At 38.3% G+C, this 17,648-nt stretch overlaps 1 protein-coding gene across 9 annotated transcripts in view; it reads right to left on the bottom strand.

The window, feature by feature from the left end:
- LIN7A (lin-7 homolog A, crumbs cell polarity complex component) overlaps positions 1-17,648 on the bottom strand; it is a 390,131-nt gene that overhangs the window by 143,265 nt on the left and 229,218 nt on the right. For 7 of the 9 annotated variants that reach the window (XM_079936904.1, XM_079936905.1, XM_079936907.1 and 4 more), the window contains 2 exons: positions 13,898-14,116; positions 5,374-7,786 (listed from right to left, as the gene is read on the bottom strand). In XM_079936904.1, coding sequence (XP_079793030.1) covers positions 13,898-14,116 — 219 coding nt within the window. In that variant the 3' untranslated portion in view covers positions 5,374-7,786. Of the gene's footprint in view, positions 1-5,373; positions 7,787-13,897; positions 14,117-17,648 lie in introns of those variants that run through there. The other 2 variants (XM_079936906.1, XM_079936909.1) reach the window with 2 other exon arrangements.

Below are 17,648 nucleotides of genomic sequence, written 5' to 3'. Positions count from 1 at the left end.
CAAAATAACACAATGTGTGGCTAAGGCTAGTGAAATGTTTTGACTTCAATTAACTTTTATTTTTCCGGGTAAGTTAAGGAGTTGAGACAATAGTAATTACTCTCCCAATCCCCCATTCCGAATGCAGTGGTTTGCGGGGGGAGGGGGAGGTCTAATGAAGAGTAGGTAGTTCTGTGTTCTGTTGGAGAGTAGCCATAGGGAGGACCATTAATACAGGACTGGAGTCCAGTTGAAAGTAGTATTATGGTGCCCATTTTGTTTGTTTGGCTGTTGACTTGCAACCCAGTTTTTTTGTTTGTTTGTTTTTGCGGCACGCAGGCCTCTCACGTTGTGGCCTCTCCCGTTGCGGAGCACAGGCTCCGGACGCGCAGGCTCAGCGGCCATGGCTCACGGGCCCAGGCGCTCCGCGGCACGTGGGATCTTCCCGGACCGGGGCACGAACCCGTATCCCCTGCATCGGCAGGCGGACTCTCAACCACTGCGCCACCAGGGAAGCCCGAAAACCAGTTTTATCCATCATCATTTCTCCCGCGGAATAAGTAACCAAATATGTGGGGATAAACCAGCAGTAAATCATTGTGTGTGTGGAGGGGGTGGTGGTGGTGATGGTCATCCAAAAAGTTTACATCGACCTCCACATTCATCCTGAGAATAAAAATCAGATCAGAAAAACCTAGGAAATAAGTGATAAGGATTACCACTTTTATCGTTACTTTTTTTTTTAATCAAAATACTCAATAATTAAGGCTTTATTCTCTTTAGAAGTATCTGGTGTTGAGTTCTCAATTCAGATGAACTTCGCTGGTGAGGTACTAAGAACTGAGACCCCCAAAATAATCCGGAAGCCATTCTGTGAAGTTGACAAGTGAAAGGTAATTCCTTTTATGAAATATTAAGCACCCACGCCATATGTAATTACTAATTGCAGGAGAAATCAAGATGATAAAGACACAAATGGGTATACTACAAGACAAGCTAGGAAAAGAGCTAAGGAGGGGTACAGATACCACAGTGGGATTTGATGATGGTTAATATCAGGCCTGGAAAAATTAGAAAAAGCTTCTTGGAAGAAGGACCATCTGAAATGGGCCTTAAAAGTTGAGGATTTTTTTTTTCAGGAGAAGGAGACAGGCATTTCAGAAATAATCAAAAGCTCAGGGGAAGAAAAGTTTAGGAGTTTCCAGGAATAGGTAGTGGTCAACTTGGATGGCAAGATAGAGCACGGCTGAAAAAGCAGTGCTATCTAGTCCGGAAATCCACATCTCAAACCATACTTGTGTCTAATGTTAGGATGTTAGCATAACCCCGCACATTCACACACACACACACCACCCCAAACAAATATCTTGGAATTGGTGCATCATAATCTGATACAGTCCTGTATCTTCACCACAGAACACTGCTAGTCTCTCACTGCATTTCATTTCATCTAGAAGAAAAACTTGTGATATTTTTCAGTGTCATGGAACCCCGTGACTTCTATTTCACAGTCCATGTACCAGATTTCGGTACCATCACATTTCATGTTCTGTGTTTTGCCCTTGTAGATGGAGGGCTGGCACTATAGTGTTCTTCTCCAACATCATGTTAGTGTTTTGGTTCAGAGTCTTGACTAGAAATCTTAATTTTTTTTGATGAGGGACCCCTTGGAGAATTTTGAGCAAAGGAATAGCTACAGGGGGAGTTATCAAGCATCAATATGTAGGGAAATTTATATGGGTAGACACAGTAATTGGGAAAACAGTTAAAAGCTCACAGAAGTCCTAGTAAAAAGTACTAAATTTCTGTTCATAGGTAGGAATATTGAAAATGGATAAGATAGTTGCAAGAGACTTTGTCAAAGTAGAATGTAAGAATTGATGTGAATGGCAAATGAGAAAGCTCAGTAGATTTGTACAGAGAACGGTAATATCATTAGTAAAAATAAAAGTGTCAAAAGGGAAGTAGAAGTTAAGTATCGTTTTGGACAAAAGGCTTATGAGTTTACTGTTGTATTACGTGTAAAGCTAAACTTTCCAAAATATTATTTGAAGGAGCTAATTAGCTGGTAGTAGGAAAGAATGATGAGGTAATATAGTTTTCTTAAGAATACTCCTTGCTTCCACAAATATGAACCAGCATTTAAGTTGCATCATATGCCCATTTAGCTGGGAGGGGCCAGAGGGAGAATAAATTTAAATAATGAGTATGATTCCTCTTTCTCAATTTTTGCCTTTCATATTGGTTTTAGAACCTAACCCCTCAATAGCATGACCTCACTGTATGATCTGGAATGGAGAAACACAAGGAACTTAATTCATTTTACTTAATAAATCCAAATATTCAGGTGCCTTCAGCATCTAAAAGTTCCTCTCTATTCATGCTTTAAAAGAACTTAAATTTGAGAATGAAGACAATAATTCCAGTCTGGTATCTAATACTTTTACTTCCCAGCAGCATATTACCACTTTGGTCAGGTTGAACCACTGCACAATTTTGCAGCTCTTTCAGAAAAATAATGAAAACAATTAGAAAGACAACATCACATGCAATGGTGAGAAAATAGTACTATGGCCCAGTCTTTCCCCATAAATGTGGAATATCCTCGATTCATCTCCCCATTGTATATTTATCATAAGCCCTTACAGCAAGGGATTTTGTTCTTTCAGTTTTTTTGTTTTTTGTTTTTTTTTGTAGCACCAAATAGACACAGTGGCTAACAATAAGTAATTCTCAAAAGTCATTGCAATAGTTATCACATGTCAGAAATTTTCTGGATCTGTACTTTTATCCATTTCCCTGGCTTGAAGTGTTCTTCATGAGAGTAAGCTGCAACTTAAGATTGCGTTCTCACTCTGTTTCTGCCACTGATGTGGTTTGTTGATCATAATACTTTACTAATATCTTTTTATATACTACTTTACAATTTCAAAGAACTTTTATATACAGTGACCCATTTATGTTACTGACATTTATTTTAATGTAATGGTGTCCCCCAAGCCACAGATAACACATAGACACATGAGCTTTTGTGTTATACTGTGTGGGTTCAAATCCCAGTTCCATCTGCTAACTGTGTGACCTTGGACAGGTCACATATCTGTGCTTCAGTTTTCTTGTCTATAAAATGGAACCTACTAAATAGAGTTGTTGAAGGGATTCAATGATATAGTCTATGAATGTACTGAGCATAGTAGTAAGAGCTAAATAAGTGTTAGTTATGAATAAATTATTACCTACCTCACTGGGGTATAACTATGATGTTTGGGTACACTGAGCAGCATTTTTGAGTGGTGTGTTTAGAAAAGCAAGTTCACATAAATATGTGCAGAGTCTTTCATGATTTCCATGGGGTAAGGGATTTCATTTCTTCTATTAGCTGTGAAGAAGGATCCATTAGACAGTAACCCTAGTTATTGCTAGAGCCAAGTGTTGAGGAGCCCCTCACAGCAAACTCCATGGGGGTGCCGCATCTGTCTTGTTTGCCATTGTATTTCCAAAACGTAGCATATGCTAGGTATACAATAAATATTTGTTAGATGAATAAACACATAGAAAAGTCTTAATTGCTATGTGATTAATCTTTAGCTCAGGTACATTCTAAGAGTCAAATAAGAAAGAAGTGATCTTTTGAAAGCAGGAAAAGATTTAGAGATGGTGTCTCCAATTACAATGAAAGCCTTAGAGAAAAGTGGTTAATATATATTGAAGGACATATTAATAATATGCTTGATGATATGAATTTTCTTCTTTTTTAAAAATGAAAATATTTTACAAAATTTATAAATGGAGTCCCATGTTTGGATCATCCTTGTCATACAACTCAGGGACCTTTCATAAATAGCTAGAAAGGTTGAGTTTTATTCATTGTAAAAACTCTGAATCCCCAAACATTCCTATCTAACTGTTCTCAAACCCTTGAAGCCTTTGAAGTAATTGATTCCAAATTCATATATCTAAAAAGTATTTATAAAGAGTCAATTCTGATTCTAATTATGTAATTCAGAAATTATAATGCCAATCAGGATAATATAAATTGGTGAAATTTTTCAAATTATCAGAAGGCAAAATTTATTTTTTTGTCTAATTTCATTCATTTATTTAGTTGTCCATTCATTCAACAAATATTAATTGAGCACCTCTACTGTGCTGGCATTATCCCAGATGCTAGGGATACAGCAGTCCACAAGGCGGTTATAGCCCTTTCTCAGGGATTTTATGATCTAGAGAGGGATGAGATGGGTAGGACTACCCCATGTTGCAGGAGATTTTGCCTTACGTTGGCCTCCCTGAATCTTCAGAGCATTGATTTCTACTTCATGATGCTGTTAAAGCTGGTCTTACTAACAGGCTGTGTCTGTGTGATAAACACAAACTAGCCAAAAGATGAGAAACTCAAGCATTATTCACACATCCACAAATACCTATAGATGTTAAAAATAATGTAGACAAAGTATTCCAACGTCTCAGAGTCCTATGGGCACAGTTGAGTACAATGAACTGAGATCAGATCAGTTTGATTTGTCATGGTTGAAAACTGCATTTGTAAATTGGTATAATCCATCTCCAGCCAAGTTCTTCAGAGACAGCCTTGAATTCTTAAAAAGCTCCTGAATGACAGATTTTGTATTAAGATCTTAGCATTGTCTTAAAAGATAGTCGTAGTTCACATAACTAGAGAATTCCCTATTGATTACATGATTGAGGAAGCACAAAATCTGTTATTCTTTCCAAAGTCAATTGTAATTTAAGCTCATTATCTCCCTGTGGAGGTTCTATTTCAAATGGCAACAGAATCAAAATGTAAATGCCTCAGTGAAAAGGTTTAAGGATTCTTTTACTGAACTATGCTGTGTATTTTGCCTTCAAAATCACAGCAGGAAAGAGTTTAGAAAAATCTGGCCACCAATTAGGTCAAGGGAAAGAAATAAAATTCAGCAGGATCGAGTTTAGAAAAATCTGGCCACCAATTAGGTCAAGGGAAAGAATTAAAATTCAGCAGGATCACTGATGAATAGTCACAACAGATTTTTCCCCAACTTTTAATATCTCATTTGTTTACTATAAAGCTTCATGTAAGAGCAACATGATATGTCTTTATTTTAATATGATTTTGGACTTGTCAGTGGCTCTAATATGATCAGTAATAATAAAAGGCATTAATACAAGTTGTGGTAACTTTCTTCCTTTTCCCTCTGGCTTCAGTGAACCTTTAGACAACCACAAGCAGCCTCTCTAAGTCTACTGGCTACTTTTGACGAAAGTAGCTACTTTTGACGAAAACTTTAGGGGAAAGCTTACATTTCAACAACTAGATTTTACTGAAGAAAACTGGCCATCTGACTGGTCATTTGTAAACAGGACTAGTGTGACATGTAATCTGTCCTTAGATGCCTTAGGTGTGATGGATTGCCCCTTCACTTGGACAAACGACTTGGCATACATTTATTAGCACAAAACATTATGCAAATGAAGCATAAAATACAAAGGTTTCCAGAAAACACAAATGTAAGCTGTCTGCCCATTTGACAGTTGCTTCTGTAACACCATGACAATATTTATATTGACATGAAAACATATGATAACTTAATAGTAACCAACCACTTACAGCTAAACGAAAACATACCTTAAGCTCCAAATTTATACAGTGTACTGAGATGTGTTGAAATGACCATTTCCTCATCACAAGGGTGCAATGATTTCCCTTTATGACAGTCTGTGGTATAGCCTGAATAGCTTGAATATTTTTCTGTTAAATGATAACTAAAATATATGTTTTATTAAATTTTTCTTATAAAAATGGGAACTACCTCTTTCAAACTGAATAATAGTCCTGTATTCTTCATTCATTCCCTTAGTCATGCTTACCTCTTTTGTAACCCTATTTTACATAACATTCAGGGTCCTCACCCTTGCTCCACCCCCACCCCAGTTCTCTCTAGTAAAAAGTGATACGTGTTCAAGAATGGGAATCTGTTACCACGGCAGGACATTGCTGAAATAGGTGCACCTCCTGGTTTCCTTACTGTTTGTCCTCTGTTGAGTGATGGGCTATGAAGAGTAGGCAGAACTTGGTATTGACAATAACACCACCCGACAGGGCAAAATGAAACATGTGGGGTAGTTCCAATTGGTTTTATTTTCAAGAAAACAGTTCCTAAACTGAGCTTCATAAATTTCTAATTTGAGGGACTATCTGAAATGTGAAATTTATTGTCTCTTGGGGAATCAGTTTCTTCATTTGAGAAAACGGAATATTCAAATATTTGCCTCAAGTTTTAATGATCTCTCTAGAATGTTTCAACTTGACATTTATTCTTTCTTCAGGTACATTTGTGTGGCTAAGGTATTTAAGTGCCCAAATAATTATTGCTTCCTGCTAATTCCATAAAGTAAAATCAGACTTATGTGCCTAGATTCACCATAAGTTAAAAGTTATGATCAGTATAGATGATTTTAACAGATCATTTTATAGTAAATGATACTTTCTGAAAGATATCTCACTATTTACGTACATGAATATGTGTAATGAAGTAGGTATATTTTTACCCTAGAAGCAGCAATATCTTTTCATTCACAATATTAATATCTCTGGTTTCCATATGCCTAATTTTAAGAGGAATAATACTTTTGATCTTATATTGCCAAACATATCCAGTTTATACTTGGGAAAAATGATCTAGATTTTGTATGACATATATTTGTGTATATATATATATATATATATATATATATATATATGCACATCCATAATTTAGTTTTGTAAAGCCCTAAGCTTTGAAATATCAAACAGACTTCTATGACAGCACATCCGTGTAGGTAAAAAGAGTTTAAATTTCTCCAGTTTATCAATCAAAAATATAAAATTAACAAAAAATATTGAGAGCAGGGTTATATATAAATATCATACGAGGATCAGTTCATGAAGCCGGGTCCTTTGCTAGTATTCTCTTACCAGATTCATAACACTTGGTAAGAAAAGACCTAAGTTTGTGACAAATACACTCTGATAATATATATTTTGTGGAATAAAAGACATTATATTCTGTTAGAATTAATAAGAATAGATACAAGCAAGACTTAAATTAAAAAAAAAACAAAAAACAGTACTAGAGTTCTCTATCCTTGCTTTTAACTAACTAAAAGTTGAGTTGAAATTGCCCACTCTATTAATGCATAATAAAATTCATGGAAACAGAAAATAAAAAGCCAAATGCTTCTAGAACCTGAATTGAGTATAAATATAGTATAATAACTTGCCATTTTCAAGAGGGGAACAGAGGTTGAATTTGCAATTAACTGGAATTCTAATTCAGACAACTCAGCAATACAGAGGTGGAACAGGTCTGGGTGAGGGGCAATGTGTAGGTTTCTTTTAAGTGGCGACGACCTTGAACTGATGCAGTTTGAACTATAGCCTAATGAGGGATTTGTTATTCTCTGGAAAAGCTATAGACCCAAGATTCACTTAACCCTGGCCCTGGTGATTTATCTGAAAGTCATGGACTTTATTCTTCTTATTCTGTTTCAGTCTGCAGACTGGAAAACCTCTCCCTTTACACACTGAGAATTCCCACTGCAGTGAATGGAAGGTCTGTGTGTGTAAAGAGCACATGAGCAGCGGGGGTTTAGCCCCAGAGAAAGAAGGTGTGGAGTTGCCTTTGTAAAGAATTTATACACCACGTGTTCACAGTTTCTTGACAGGTATAATTATCAGTGTTGTCTTTTCCTTTACTATGTGCTGGGATTCTGAAGCACGGTTTCAAACTTGTGACTATTGGGTGTTTGATCAAGTAGCTTCAAGGACCTGAAAGGGGGGGGAAAGAGTGAAGAGAAATCAGTGATTAGTATTCAACTACAATATGCTAAAAATATCAAAGAAGCATGTGCTATGTGAGAACAGCAAGGATTATTTTGGGCGCTATCATTCATGCACAGCCTTCCACATGTGAAAAAACTGATGTCTGCAAAGGAAGTAATTATCAAATGAGGATGGAAAAGACACAGTTATTCCCTAAGATTAAAGTTTAAAAAATCAGTTTGGAAACATTTCAAATGTAAAACATTTCTTCCTCCCAATTCCAGATGACTCTATTTTTCTTCACGAAGGCAAAGAAGAGATAACTTTTATATATTATGACTTTTAGGGTGATTAGTGTTGCTCCTGCTGAGATACATGCAAGCAAAGCCTCTCTCTGATAGGCTGGAAGCACCAATATCCCTTCTGTAAAGCAGATAGTAGGCCTGTCTCTTCTCCTATGAGGTCAGCCAGCCTGACACAGAGTAGAACAGAGTAAGCAGATGCCCCACGTGGTCACATTTGGGGGAGCAGCCTCCCCAAACCTTCCCCCAGACCTGTCACTTTTCTACCATTATGGAGTCATTTCTTGCAGAAAGAACAGTGGTTTTCAATCTTTGTTTTTAAAGCTGCAGATATTTCTATTTCAATGAATGCAGAGCACCACATACAAAAGAAATTTTTAACGAATTGTTCTGGTTCATGTGAAAGTGTGCGTGGGGGGGGTAGGTTTGCCATCTGCCTACTCTGCATCAGCGCTCTCCAGCCACCAAGCCTTCTAGAGAAATGCCTAAAAGCACCTTGGGCTACAGCGTGGAACTGAAGGTCAAGCCTGAGGCCACTGTACTTCTTCAGGAGTCACCTAACAAGATACTGCGTAAAAATATCATCTGCCATTAGCATTCTCACTGCTGTACTACTGCCACTACTATTACTATTGAGTGCTCACCAACTGCCCATATTTTGTAAAGAGTTTTACATATTTTTTCTTATTTAATCTCCATAACAGACCATTTTCATGAGTCTCACATTGAAAAACTTCCTTCAAGTCCCTTAGCTTCCAGGTGACTGAGTTTTTAATCCATTAACTTATCATACAGTTACATGTCCTAAGGGAATGGGACTTAGAGCAGATGAATTTTAGTAAGAGTCTTGGGTCTCTTCATCTACCAGAGGGGGAGTAGGCCTGAGGGATATGCCAGCAGCTGAGAGAGCACGGGGCATCCAAACTGTGCATCACTGAGATGCCCACTGGGAAGAACCACCCGCACCAAATGTTCTCATTATTTCCCTCATTCCCATGATTTACAATTGAACAGATTAATGATTCATTTTTTAAAAAATAAAAGCCTCATTTTCACATTAGTTGAATTTTTGTTGATCAAATTGCTTTGCTAATTTTTCAATGAGCCACTGTGGTAGGCAGAATAATGGCCGCTGAAATATGTCCACGTTCTAATCCCCAGAACCTGTGAATATGTTAGATTCCATGGTAAGGGAAATTAAAGTTGTAGATGGAAGTAAGCTTGCTAAACAGCTGATGTTAAAATAGGGAGAGTATCCTGAATTGTCCAGGTGGGTCCAATGTAATTAGAAGTGGAAGACGGTGAGAGAAGAAAGACTCAGGGAAGGGGATGTGATGACAGAAGCAGAGGTCAGAGGGACGCAATGTGAGGACTCGACCATCACTGGTGGTTTGGAGGGTGAGGAATGGAACCAGGAGGCAAGGAATGCAGGCATCCCCTAGAAGGTGGAAAAGGCAAGGAAATGAATCTTCCCCTAGAGCCTCTGAAAGCCCAATGAGACTGTCTTGGGCTTCTGTCCTACATTATTACAAGAAAATTAATTTGTATTCTTTTAAGACATTAAATGTGTTTTGTAATTTTTAGGCAGCAACAGGAAACTAACAGAGCTGTAATGGCTAAATACTCTGAAGCACAGGGCACTGTTTTAGAGGTCAGTGGTGAGGGTTAGCGCCAACTCTAAGCAGTGTGAGACTGAACTCCTGGAAAGCTCATGTGAATGTGTCTATGAGGCAGGATGGGATATGAAAGGGCAGGTGCCATTGAAGAAAGAGGTAGAGCAGCACAGCTGTTAAAAGAAAGAGACAGGCTTCCCTGGTGGCGCAGTGGTTGAGAGTCCGCCTGCCGATGCAGGGGACACAGGTTCGTGCCCCGGTCTGGGAAGATCCCACATGCCGCGGAGTGGCTGGGCCCATGAGCCATGGCCGCTGAGCCTGCGCATCCGGAGCCTGTGCTCCTCAACGGGAGAGGCCACAACAGTGAGAGGCCCGCGTACCACAAAAAAAAAAAAAAAAAAAAAATGAGATGATGGGCTTCCCTGGTGGTGCAGTGGTTGAGAATCCACCTGTCAATGCAGGGGACATGGGTTCGAGCCCTGGTCCGGGAGGATCCCACATGCGGCAGAGCAACTAAGCCCGTGTGCCACAACTACTGAGCCTGCGCTCTAGAGCCCGCAAGCCACAACTCCTGAGCCCGTGTGCCACAACTACTAAAGCCTGCGCGCCTAGACCCCGTGCTCCGCAACAAGAGAAGCCACCGCAATGAGAAGCCCGTGCACCGCAATGAAGAGTAGCCCCTGCTCGCCGCAACTAGAGAAAGCCCACAGGCAGCAACGAAGAGCCAATGCAGCCAAAAGTAAAAATAAATAAAACAAAATAAAATAAATGAGATGCTTACGGGGTGGGGGACAAAATAGGTGAAGGGGATTAAGAGGTACAAGCTTCCAGTTATAAATAAATCATGGGACAATGTATAGCATAGGGAATATAGCCAATAATACTGTAATAACGTTGTATGGTGGCAGGTAGTAACTAGACTTATCGTGATGATCAATTTATAATGCATATAAATGTCAAATCACTATGCTGTATGCCTAAAACTTAATAATCAACTACACTTCAGTAAAAAAAGAGAAAAAAATGCTTAAAGCTGAATAAATGTGACACTTTCTCACAAAAAGTGGGTACAGTATTAAAAAGAAACCTATATTCATATTATCTGCTTAGGTTTCTGTAATGTAATTATGTAGTGATCATATTTACTGCATTTAAGAAATGTAGTGTATTCTTCCTGATTAACAAAGATGGAAGTTAGGGAAAAAGACAACTGAGATTCACTTCAGGAGAAGTTTAAAATTAAAAGTAGGCATAAGACACGTTTTCCACACACTACTTGCATTCAACCTATTTTCCATCTGTATGTACCACTGACCATTGCTAGTTACTTAATAACGTCTACCATCTCAGACAAAATATTATTTCTAATTTATAGAACAGAAGTTACATTTCATGTGATAAACAGTAAGACAATATCTGACAAGTATTTTTGCTTTACCTGGTCTTTGCTTGACTTGTCAAACTTAAAAAAAAAAAAAATCAGAGATCTGTTCAAAGTAAATAGTTTCAGATCTCTTCTCAAAAGCAACCACAGTATGAGTTAGCAAGTGTAACAAATCCCATTTAATCCTTAAAAAATCTAATTAATTAAAAGTTGAACAAGAACTAATATAGGTCTCTTTGACTGAATCCACCATAAAATCCATGGATGACATGACAGAGTTGTACTTTGCTTGTACTTGAAATGGTCACTACAGTTTCATCTCAAGGGTCCATGATCCTGTGCACTACAAGTGCTGTCTTGGCAGGCATAGATATAAATTTCATGTTCACTTAAACAGAGCTTTACCGTATCCTGTGCAACAAATAAACATGGTTTTAAATGCCTTTTATTAAAAATGTTACTCTTCGATAATGAGACAGTGGGAAATTCTCAAGTGATTTAATGAAGACTGATGGAACAGAGAAATGGAATTGAGTATATGGCCTAGCAGTATTTATAGCCAAGTTGTATACTTCCAAAGATGACTGAATGAGCATAAATACTGGAAGCTTCTAGTAAGACCTCAGAAGTCGGAATGACAACATACTTCTTTTAAAACATTTTAAAACAATTTTACTATGGGCCAGTGTGGTAAAACAATTTAGGAGAATTGGTACAAGTCTGTATTATTGAGAATGGAAGAAAAAATGTGTTCAGGAAAAGAGTGTCAGTGTTTGACTGAAGAATACTGGATTGTTATTATTAGCAAGAAGACCTTTGCAAGGATTCTGAAAGTACAAATGTGAAGTACCTTTATGTTTGAAACGGATTAGAGAGAAGGAGGATATGGACAAAATGACTTGTCTGTATGCATCCAAATCATTGCGTCATCCCAGCCCAAACCACCATATCTCTTGCCTGGACTCCTATATAATAGTCTCCTAATTGGTCTCTGTTTTTACTCTTACCCTGCACTAATCTATTCTCCCCATAGCAGCCAGAGTGATCTTTTTTAACACATAAATCATGTCACTCTTTTGCTTAAAAACCTTCAGTGGTTTCCACTGCAATAACATCTAACTTCCCTAAGCAGTTTAAAAAGCTCTCTATAACCTGGCCCCCATCTAGCTAACCGTCCTTCTCACTCTTTATTGCCTAACTACCTCAGCTTTCTTTCTATTCCTCAAACGTCAAACAGACTCACATCTGCCTCAGAGCTACTGTACTGGCTATTTCCTCCTTTTCTTATGCTCATTTCCTGGCTTCGCACTGTCATTCAACCTCAGCTTAAATGTTACCTCCTCTGAGGGGTCTTCCCTGATCACCTCACAGAAGGTCATCACCTAGCCAGTCTCTATCAAAGCACACGATTTTAACTCTACAAAGTACTGGTCTCAATAGGATATTTTTTATCTACCTGTAAATTAACTATCTCCTCCAACCAGAATGTAAACACCATGACAGCAATGATTTTGCTCTGCTCCTGCTGTTTCTATAGCCCATTGAACAGTGCCTGGCCCATCACGGTAACAAATAAATATTTATTGTTAAATAAATGTAGTTTTTAGAATGGAATGTAATTTTAGATAAAGACACCAAACTGTGATATATATATATAACAAAACTAGCAGGCTATAAAAGAAAGATAGTTGAATCCCCAGAACTCTCTGTGAATAAATCCCATACTCTTTTTACTTCCCCATGCAGCTTCTTTTCATGAGTGGCGCAAAAAAGTTGAAAATCTCTTCTCGAATTCAGTGTGTGCAAATAGTAATCTGATATTGAATGAGTTAAAACCACCACTACCCATTGTCATCTTCCCAAGAACATTTGAACCTCATTTCAAATACACATTTGCAGACATCATAGCGTAGAGGTATATAACAATATGAACTGTCTCTTCCAAAGGATAGCAAGGAAAATTTATGTAACTCCAGAATTTCTGACGTTGGCACATGAAATACTTGGCAAAATAAGAAGGGAAAATATTCTATTACAATAATTCTTGTAAGTGTGGTTGTGGGGAATCCACTGAAGCTATTGCAGCTTTGTATCATTCATCTAAAAAATGGTGTTTTAGTGATACTTACTGTGAAGGGGTTTTTGAGGATAAGGAATGACATGTGAGAGCCTAGCACATAACAGGCACTTCAGAGATGGTGGTTCTCACTCTTAACATTTTTTCTTGAATTTTCTTAAAAACATGTAGCAAAAACCTGATTTAGCATTCTTTGTCACAAAGTGGAATTTAGAAAAAGGCAGGTGTACCTTAGACACATTTTAACTGAGCACCCAGAGAGAATTTCAAAATCTCTCAGAGCATAAACACTGCCAGGTCTCTATTTCATTCTTTTCAGTGGAGCAGTTTTCTAGTAAACTGTTTCAGTTTAGTTTGTACACTGTGCAAAGGCAACTGGCCAAGGAGGTGAGGGGGGCTGGAATCTAGCCCACACTCTTGTCATATAGCCATGTGCCTGAGGATCTGGGTTTGCACAGAGGCTGCATTTTTGTAATTTGTATAAAGGCATCATATAGTGTGTGCCTGGCCTCCTAAAGAATATCATTTTTCAAAAATACCTTACATTTGCAGGGAATATGGCTGAATGAGACATAAAGTAAGCAACTGTCTTGTTTACATTTTCTGAGGTCATTTTTTTAATTTGTTTGATTTTGTTTGGATTATTAAATCTAGTAATTATGTTCCAGCTGTCTAAGAAACTATATTAAAAAAAAAAAACATGTAAGGGACTTTCCTTGTATAGAAGAAGGCACCTCTTACCTATGACATGTGGTTTTGCTGTGTTTGTTGCTGCCGCTGCTGTTGCTGTTGTTGAATTAGCAATTGTTGCTGCTGCCGACGCCGGGCTGTCCGTAGCTTTTCAAAGCGAGCCTCCATTTCTTCCAAGACTTTCGGGGTGTATCGGACCACCAGCTTGACGCTGTCCTTAGCAGCCTTGAGTAGTTCCACAGCTTTCTCATGGTGTTCTCCTTCCACACTCTGAAAAGACAGTGACATTTCTTAAAGGGGAGAGTTTCCATGTTCTTTTCTCGAGAGCCAAATGTGAAATTAGTGTCATAGTACAATCCTACTCTGAAATTTCAAGAAGATATGGCAAATGAGATGTATTGCCATTGTTATTATTTATTACATTTGTAGCTGAATCGTGGGCAGGTTAGGCTGCACTAGGGTACAGGATGGGTTGAATGGAGGTTCAAGTTAGGAGGGTGAGAAACAGTGAAGAACTAAACGATAACACTAACATTTAGAATGGAATTTCTAAATTTCACCTGAAAGAGTAAATGCACTAGTCTGGACACTTTGGAAAAAATTTAAAAAGAGTAACAAATGGGGACTTTGCCTATCTGATATTAACATTTATTAAGAATCTAGGGCTTCCCTGGTGGCACAGTGGTTGAGAATCTGCCTGCCAGTGCAGGGGACACGGGTTCGAGCCCTGGTGTGGGAAGATCCCACATGCCGCAGAGCAACTAGGCCCGTGAGCCACAGCTACTGAGCCTGCGTCTGGAGCTTGTGCTCCCAACAAGAGGCCGCGATAGTGAGAGGCCCGCGCACCGCGATGAAGAGTGGCCCCCGCTTGCCCCAACTAGAGAAAGCCCTTACACAGAAACGAAGACCCAACACAGCCAAAAATAAATAAAATAATTAAAAAAAAAAAAGAATCTACAATGCTTAAAGCAGTGTCTTATTGGTGTAGTAAAGAACAGTAGAACGAAACAGAGTCTAGAAGTAGATCCATCATATATAAATCTTGATTGTATGATAAATGTGAAATTTGGACCAAAGGGGAAAAGGATTGTTAAATAATGATGCTGAAACAACTAAAATAAAGCACAGGTCAGTGTTCATCATCTTGCAATGCAAAAGGAATTCTTAAGTAAAAATACCAAGAAAACCCCCCACAAAAATCAGATTTAAAGATTGTAAGTTTCTATGTCTCACACACCATGAAAGGTCAAATAACAAACTATAAAAAATATTTTCAATACGCGACAGTCAATTTGTTAATATTCTTCAAATGAAGAGCTCTTACAAGTCAGTAAAGATCTAAACAAAATAGGCGAGAGAACTCATGGACAAATAATAATTTTTAAAATGCCCAATAAACCTATGAAAAAATGTCCAAGATCCCTAATAATTAAAGAAATATAGATGAAAAAATTTTTAATTTAAAAATGGTAAAGATGTATTTTTAAATATGGTGTACTGAAAAGGACGTAGGGAAAAGGTACTCATATACTGTTAATATAACACAAACTGGTACAGTTTTTCTGGAGGGCACTATCGTTATGCACTGGATAAACCCTTTATAAATGAAGATTTTTACTTTCAGGAAAATTTACTAAGGATAAAATCAGATATACACACATACCTATAAGATAGATGTGATGTGACAGAAAACAAAAAATAAATCAATTCTTGGCTTTTGAGTTTCAGAAATACTCTTTGAACGTCATGGCACAGACAATAGTTGGGGAAACTATGTTTACTATAAGTAAACTCAAAGAGGCTCCCTGTGTGTGTGTGTGTGTGTGTGTGTGTGTGTGTATGTGAGATTTATTTATTTAACATCTTTATTGGAGTATAATTGCTTTACAATGGTGTGTTAGTTTCTGCTTTATAACAAAGTGAGTCAGTTATACATACACATATGTTCCCATATCTCTTCCCTCTTGCATCTCCCTCCCTCCCACCCTCCCTATCCCACCCCTCTAGGTGGTCACAAAGCAACAACCTAAGTGTCCATCATTGGATGAATGGATAAAGAAGATGTGGCACATATATACAATGGAATATTACTCAGCCATAAAAAGAAACGAAATTGAGCTATTTGTAATGAGCTGGATGGACCTAGAGTCCATCATACAGAGTGAAGTAAGTCAGAAAGAGAAAGACAAATACCGAATGCTAACACATATGTATGGAATTTAAGGGAAAAAAATGTCATGAAGAACCTAGGGGTAAGACAGGAATAAAGACACAGACCTACTAGAGAATGGACTTGAGGATATGGGGAGGGGGAAGGGTAAACTGTGACAAAGTGAGAGAGTGGCATGGACATATATACACTTCCCAACCCTTTTAAGGTTTCTCCAGGTTGGGATTAGGGAGTAGTAAAAGAGAAGAAAAGTTGTAATCAGACATAATAGAACCCTGAGAAAGGAGGCAGTCCTTCCCTTTCAGCTGACCCCCAGGGTAGATGACATAACTCCGATTTTATAGGATCCAAGTGCAAAGGTCTTCTTGACTTGCTTCCTGGGTAAAGCTCGGGGGAGAAACGTGTGTGATGTGACAGATAGAGAGCAAGATAGGCTTAAACACTGCCAGAATACTGAAGAGTGGCACTGAAGTGGCAGAGAAGGCCACCCAAAATTGGTTGAGATTACATTTTTACAAGCCAAGGAGAAGGGGGGCTAAAATGAATATTATCTTGAGTTACAAAAAACAATTTGCATTTCAAGCACACAAATTATATCTTGAGGTTCCTAATTACGACTATTGTACAGATTTGGAGACTTAAGAGTTGTGTTCCATTCTGTCATTTGCTTCAGCGAGGTGGATGTGGACTGCAGAAAAAAAACGCTTTGAACTTAGCAATGAGATAGCCATTGGTGGCCTTCAGTCATTTGTCTGAAAACCAGGCAGATACTAAGGGTTTAAGAAATGACTGTGGAGAGCCCTGGAGGCAACTTATATAACCACTCCTTTGCCGAGTCTGGGTTAAATAGAGAGCAAGGGGTTATAAATAGCTGTTGAGTCGAGTGAATTTTTATCTGTGGCGGAAGCCTAGGAAAATAGGCTTGTTCACTGATTAATTTATTCCTTTAATTATTCACTCAGTCATTGACTTGGACACTCAACAGATGTTTATTAAGCATTTATTTTACCAGTCATGTTCTACTAAGTTCTCTGGAAGAACATGGACAGGGGAAAACTTTGACAACTTTGTATAACACAAACTCTGTTTTCAGTGTGCTTGTAATTTCTTTGTAATTTGCCCCAAGGTGAATTGTTAATATATTAACAATTAATGTATGGAATTCTCCTTTAAAAGGAAAACTGGCTGATTTGCTTGTTCATACCCTTCTCTAGTTTCTTTTCTAATATTAAAACTTACATGTTTATATGTTTTAATAACAATGGTTCACCCATTTTCTAGGCCAGATGATTAGTCTCCAGACTTCTTTTTGGCTTTTGTTCTATTTGCTTTCATTTAATAGGGTTGGAAATTCTAGGCCGGACCTTTGGAGGCCCATTATCCCAGTTTAGGCACTCTGCCTACTATTTAGAGTTGCCACAGGAGGGCTGTGCGACTAATACGTGGGACCATCAGGCTCTCACCATAGAGAATGGCTGAGAAACACGGCTGGTGTGCCATACTCAGCCCTGCAGAACTGGCAGGATTACCTCTCTCACCCCCAGCGCTGCTCTCCGCAATACAGTTAGCAACTGATAAAAGGCAGATCTCACGGGGGCTTCCCTGGTGGTGCAGTGGTTGAGAGTCCGCCTG

The sequence above is a fragment of the Stenella coeruleoalba genome (assembly GCF_951394435.1).
Source record: "Stenella coeruleoalba genome assembly, chromosome: 11".
In the NCBI taxonomy this organism is placed as follows: domain Eukaryota; kingdom Metazoa; phylum Chordata; class Mammalia; order Artiodactyla; family Delphinidae; genus Stenella; species Stenella coeruleoalba.
This window is presented reverse-complemented; position numbering and strand designations above follow the sequence as displayed.